At 38.3% G+C, this 6,695-nt stretch overlaps 1 protein-coding gene across 1 annotated transcript in view; it reads left to right on the forward strand.

The window, feature by feature from the left end:
- Positions 1 to 6,695, forward strand: part of LOC120538099 (lysine-specific demethylase 2A-like) — an 81,236-nt gene that overhangs the window by 71,281 nt on the left and 3,260 nt on the right. Inside the window, exons 18-20 of the mRNA XM_039767529.1 lie at positions 572 to 1,473; positions 6,127 to 6,290; positions 6,434 to 6,580. Of these exons, the coding sequence (XP_039623463.1) occupies positions 572 to 1,473; positions 6,127 to 6,290; positions 6,434 to 6,580 (1,213 nt within the window). The remainder of the gene's footprint in view (positions 1 to 571; positions 1,474 to 6,126; positions 6,291 to 6,433; positions 6,581 to 6,695) is intronic.

Below are 6,695 nucleotides of genomic sequence, written 5' to 3' on the forward strand. Positions count from 1 at the left end.
ATCTTTAAGTAAGCTGTTATCATAATTCCTCCATTGCTTCCCACACAGCACATGTGCCTTCCAAATCAGTAGTTCTCGGTTTCAGTCCCTGTGCTTATAGATTTTTGCTGCAATCAGTGGGTGATGTTTACCTTTAATTGAGTTTATTGCTCAATTAGTTGTCCTTTCTATAGCTTCTATTATTTTGCCTTCAGAAAATTGAAGTGCACTGAATTATACATCTAACACTGATGTTGGAAGTAATTCAGTTAAGTAATCAGATATAATGAACAGATTTTTTTTGAATCCCGTAGGAAAGGCCGTGAGTGAAGTGTTTTTCTAACATTAAGACCTACAAGTTTATTCAGCAAACACCGATTAATAGCTACATGCTCTTCAGAAATGAAACTAGTGTTTTGGGTTGTATAATATCAGATTTGTGCTTCAGCTGTGGCTAAAAAAAAAATTGCATTTTAGTGCGACGTTTTTTTCTACATGTATTAAATTTTACTTTCCTGTCGGTGATACTGTATATAAAGTGCCTGGGTTCTGTTGTTGTAACACTTCTTTATTTGTGTGTTTTGTGCTTTAGAGGAGGAAGGCTTATGAAGTAGGCTCACGATACTCCAGGCTGAAGATTTTGCGACCTCTAAGAAGCAGGGAAGATTCCAGTGGTACTGCCTCATCTTCTCTGGGAGGATCTGCTATAAGCCGAACAAGAATGAATTCCTCGTCCAGTAAAAGGGGTAGAGGAATGTCCACTCGTTCCTGTGACCGAGGCAAAAATGAGGGAGTGTCACGTTATCCAACAAAAGCTTCATCTGCCCGCATGGATTCCAGGGAGAATCTAAGTTTACGAAGTGCCAGATTCAGGAGGCGGCAGGAGCAGCTGCAGTCAAGTGTTCCCACAGGTGCTACAGGGGTGCCCAATAAGCAAGGACAGGTTATTATTCAGGGCAAAGAGAACCGGCCAAACCAGACACAGGGAATGTCAGCAGATGAAGAGTGCTTGGACAGTGATGGTGACATGAGCACAGAGCCCACAGTAGTAATTGCTGACCTAGGAGAGGAATTGGAGAGGGCACGACTCAAAGGCTCTTATCTGACTGTCACATTACAGAGACCTCCAAAAGCTTTTAATGGGTCATCTATTGTACCCAAACTCCAAGCCATACCCCACTGTCCTTCCGGCACGCAAGGCTCTCTGAGAAAGCACCCGCGAGTAATTCCCAGGCTGGAAGCAGATAATGAAATGGATGATGTTCAGGATCAGGATTCTGAGACATATTGCACAGGGTCAGCGCTCAACGGGTCACCTCCAGGAGCTAGCAATGGGGGCATTGCTATGAAAGGCATCTCTCTCTCTTCACGTGGAATCATTGATGACTGTCGGGATCCCACTATGCAGAAGGAGATATGGATGTCGGTATTTCGCTACCTCACCCGCAAAGAGCTCTGCGACTGCATGGCTGTCTGCAAAACCTGGTACAAATGGTAGGTATCCAATGGTGCTTGTTGCATTGTCCTTTGTCTACGGTTCTCAGAGTCACTCTTTAGTGGGCTGCTTTGCTTCTAGGTCAAAGCCGCATATGCAGTATATGTTATTAAGTAAATCACAAATCAATATCTAGTATTTGGGTTCAAAAAAAGTATTATTTGAAGGAAGGTAATTCATAATTTTGAAGGGAAAGTACAGAGTTTAATTGTACAGTTTAGTTGATCTGAGTCTGGTTATTAATTATCAGAAACTCTGCAGCCATTTGTTAGTATATACGTTACAGCAGCTGTTGGCCGAGGTGTTGTCTACTTTTTGAACATTAAATTACAGCTGCTGCCCGAAGTATTCTTCACTGTTTGCCTTTAGGGTAAATGTTCTTTCTGACAGTTAAGACCCTGACATCAGTTGTATAGTCTATTGTCACTAAGAAGGAAAAAGTCTTATTTAATGTGTTAAAACCTGGAATTTCTTAATGGTTAAAAAACCTCTTGGCTGCAAAGAAAAGTAAAAAAAAAAATAAGTAAAGGGGAGACTTGTAGTTCATGTCTAATGTAAGAGTGTTTGCAAGTGAGTCCATTGAACTATTTTTCCATTTTGTTTCATTAATGCTCTAGCAATCCAAGTTTGTTATCCATGTGTTTCTTATATGCTTTCTGTGATTTCTAGTGCTTTTTGTTCTTTATTTAGTGTTGATGTCTTCAAGTGTTCATTTTTATTTTAAAACTAAAGTAGCGCATTTGCAATGGTGACTTTTCATATTTTTGTTAGGTTGAATCTCTGTTTCTTGGTCTAAGATTCTGTCATACTAAAGATATCTTCTCAGTTTCTGTCTTCTGTATTAAATGGCACACATTTCCCAGTACTGTGACACTGATGCATTAATAGTTGAGAAGACATACCTTGATTTTTTTTATTTCTGGTTAATTACATTGAGTTTCTCAAATTAGACACACTTTACATTTTCCTTTGTTGATGTAATAATCTAGTCGGTTATCAATACAACATGTAAGGGGCATCACTGGTTGCTATAGTTAAAATTGAAAATTGAACTTAGAGAATCTTACAAATAAAACCCAATACCTCCCCAACCTGTAAAATATTTAAAGAGAATTTGTGTGTGGAGCTTGTAACGTCTTCAGAGCAGAAAAGACTTGTGCAGCTGTTAATTCATAGCAGAAAACAGACCAAGCTACCCCCAAACTCCATAGTAGTGCTCGATTTATACTCTAGCTTGTAGAGACCTAACCCAAGAAGACTTGAAGCAGGATTTGCTGCCAAAGGGGCTTCTATAAAGTAGTGAATTAAGAGTAAGGCTGGGGACATACTTAATGCTACGTGACTCATGAACTTGAGCAAGAAGCAAGGTACTGTCTATACTTGTTCTTTAAGTAAATCTGGAAGACTCCACTAGGTGTCAGTGTGAAAAATCATCACGAGGAGAAACCAATGTCCAGTTTTACTGTGTTGTGAATTGATGGAAGTAAGATGTTAAAAATAACAATTATTTGCATTCTAATGCTGTTGCAAAGGTGCAAAAAAAAAGACTGCAACAGTGACACAATGTCGAGACAGTATGTGATACCTTTAAATGTGTTGCATCATTATGATGGGAAATATGCAGTACTTGTATTGTGACGAAGAAAAGCACCACAAAGACATTTACATGTCGGCATTTAATTTTGATGATTTGCTTCACCGCATCAGACCATTCATCAAACATCGAAGCACGCAGATAGATCCTGTTGGAGCTGCAAGCCTGCCGTCACATGTTGATAGTAAACAACAATGCTGACGTCACATACCAAAACTAGCACAAATGCCACCCATATTTTTGCTGGTATTGCAACTTGCGCATGCTGTTCATTCATTTCTGAGGACGCGTCAAAAGAACACTGGGAACACGTGGTAGCCATGATGCATATGCGTATGTGTTCAGAGCGTGTTGTGTAAACTGGCCCTAGAGCATGAAACACGTACGATGCACTGGACCACAGTTTGGAATCCCACTGCAAAGGTTCCAAGTACTTGTATAAATAAGAGATTTCAGTTTTAGATTTTAAATAAATTTGCAAACCTTCCATAAGGCATGCTTTCACTTTTGCTAGTATGGCGTATTGTGTTGGATTGATGGCTACACTTGCCATTTTTACCTATGTAGCCATTTAAAATTGAATTTACAATTAAAAGTGCGTAAAAAGAGAAGGGGTCTAATACTTTCCGATTTCACTCTATGTAGAACATGCATGGAAATGGAAAATATATTCAAGAGATCTGACTTACAGTTTCAGATGTGCAGCTAAGCTAACTTGATGGATTGTGCCTGAAAGAATGCTACATAAAGTAATGATTGACTGAGACAGTGACCCAAAAACACCCCCCTCACACACACACACACACACACAGATATCAAATGCGTCAGTCATTTCATAAGAGAGGCAGAATTTTGCAGCTTCCCAGAGCATGAGGCAAAAAAATGTCAAGTGAAAAGATTTAGATTGGTCCTACTATTGAGAAATTAAGCATTACATTTGTTTAGATATTTTATATATTACCAAAAAACTATAAGGAAAATCTCAAAGTGGAAAGTATTTTAACATAATACAATGGCATTTCATATGCTGAGAGAGTTGTTTCAGTTGTACCCTCCCTCTTTTATTATTTTTTCAAATCAAATTGAATTTGAATTTTTTATATGTATAATTTGTATAAAACATATATATTGCTTAGTTTTGCCGTACCTTTTATTCCATAATGTTCAAAATTTTATATAATAAAGAGAGATATTTATTCAAAATACTGAATTGTCTTAAAGTAGGAATGCATTAGAGAACAGTTTTCTTTACAGGTGCACATTACTGGCAGTTGGCTGAAGTGGCAAATTCTGAAACTTAAATGCAGTTTAAGATGTTTTTGTAAATGAGGGACCAGCAGATGATGAACTTCTCTTGCATCAGCAGCTACTCAAGTATCCATAGCAACTGGACAAAATGAGTTAAAGTGCATTCTTTTGGTTGTTATTGTTAGTTAATAATGCATGTGGTTGCTCATTACTGTGTTATTCAGCAGTAAACATGATGCATGTATTTCCATAATTTGTAAGGGACCACTTTGGTACTTTATATTTAGTATATTTTTTGTCTTTCATAGAAGGACCACAGAACCTAATCCTTTGCAAAAAAACATCTGGCATTTTATTGAATGCCTTTGCATTTTATGTAGTTCTGCCTTTCCATACTATGCTGATAATTTACATATTGTTTATTCTGTGAGTTTACTGTATGATGGACTCAATGCAGTCTGAGGCAAGTTCCTGCCTTTGTCTCCATGCTGCCAGGAAATAAGTTTGAGATAAATTCATTTCTGTAGCGATCATATCATTAGCAATACCAAAATGGCTTTTTTTAAGTTTGTCGTTAATGATCATTGACTCCTTTTCACTACTTAGTGTGTGTGTTAAACATATATGGTACAAGAGTATATCATATACCACTAAAAGCATGTCCTTAAAGATGATGTTATTCATTTCTAGTAAAGTAAAGCTTGTTGCACACGTCAAACTGGTGAGGAAGGCAGGCTCTGTTGTAGGCATGGAGCTGGACAGTTTGATATCCGTGGCAGAGCGACAGGCGCTGAGCAGGCTCCTGTCAATCATGGAGAATCCACTGCATCCACTGAACAGGATCATCTCCAGACAGAGGAGCAGCTTCAGCGATAGACTACTGTCACCATCCTGCTCCACTGACAGACTGAGGAGACCCCACACTATGTGACTCTTCAACTCCACTCTAAACGTTAACATTATACAAAGTTGTTGTCTGTTTTACCTGCATTGTTATCACTCTTTAATTTAATATTGTTTTTTATCATTATGCTGCTGCTGGAGTATGTAAATTTCCCCTTGGGATTAATAAAGCGTCCATCCATCCATCCATCCATCCTTCCAAATTCCACATACTTTATCTTGGATTGTAGCTTGTGTGAATAAGTTGTTGCCGGCTCACATTTGTCACATAATGTCCAGCCACACTTCACAATGTGTAAGTAAATAAAGGATGGCAAGCAATACAGCCATGATCTTGATTGCATTTGTCTGCTTATCTAAATGGAAAACTGCAGCATGGTACTAAATAGCCCTCACATCCAGCCAGCTCCTTTTCAGAAGCAGAGTAGGTGAAATCACACCTTGCATTTTATTCGTCTTACTATTGCACATCATGTTGGTAAGGATGATGTGTCACATTCTCCATAATGGCCACAAAGGAAGATGGCTAACACATTTGTGTAAATGATAATTTGAACGTTCTCAACTGTCTTACTTTCCGAATCTACTGAATTATCCTACTACAACCTTGTACATGAGTTGTTGATTATACAATTTAAAGGAGGAAAAAAAAATGATTTGGAGGCCGTATAATCCATTAGATTATAGTTGAAAGAGTATAACTGCTAAATTTTCATGACTGTTTATTTAACTGGGTCTTAGGATGTGAAGTTCATTTTAAACAGTTATACATTAAATATGTAGCCCATGGCTCATTTAAGACTACTGAAGGTGGATGCTGACACACTTTATACTCTAAACAAAGAAATTAAAGACTTTTTTCTTAATGTTTAACCTGATATTCCTTTTTTGTCCCATAACTTGGCAGGTGCTGTGATAAGAAACTGTGGATGAAAATTGATTTGAGCAGGTGCCGATCTATCAGCCCTCAAGCACTCAGTGGTATTATTAAAAGACAACCAATCATGCTTGACCTCAGCTGGACCAACATCTCCAAAAAGCAGCTTGCTTGGCTTATCAATCGCCTTCCAGGTAGGCACCTTTTAAAGTGTTGTCTGCTTGAATATCCTCCCCTTATTGATGGGTTCTGGCTTCTGATCTACCCCTTTAAAATAAAAATCCTATGTCAAAAGCACGTTTAAAAAAATCATTGACGTTTGTTTTTCATGTTACAGGTTTAAAGGATTTGATCCTTGCTGGTTGCACTTGGTCGTCTATTTCAGCTCTCAGCACTTCTAGCTGCCCTCTCTTACGAACTCTTGATTTACGATGGGCAGAAGGGGTGAAAGACTCTCAAATACGAGATTTGCTAACACCGCCAGGTAAGACTACAGTGTTTAGAGGACGGCAGGTGGCTATTTCAGTTCTTTGACGTTATCGATCGTGTGACAAAATGATAATAAGAAAGGTCAGTTCCTATGTAACAACAAAGCATTG

The sequence above is a fragment of the Polypterus senegalus genome, chromosome 10 (genome assembly GCF_016835505.1).
Source record: "Polypterus senegalus isolate Bchr_013 chromosome 10, ASM1683550v1, whole genome shotgun sequence".
In the NCBI taxonomy this organism is placed as follows: domain Eukaryota; kingdom Metazoa; phylum Chordata; class Cladistia; order Polypteriformes; family Polypteridae; genus Polypterus; species Polypterus senegalus.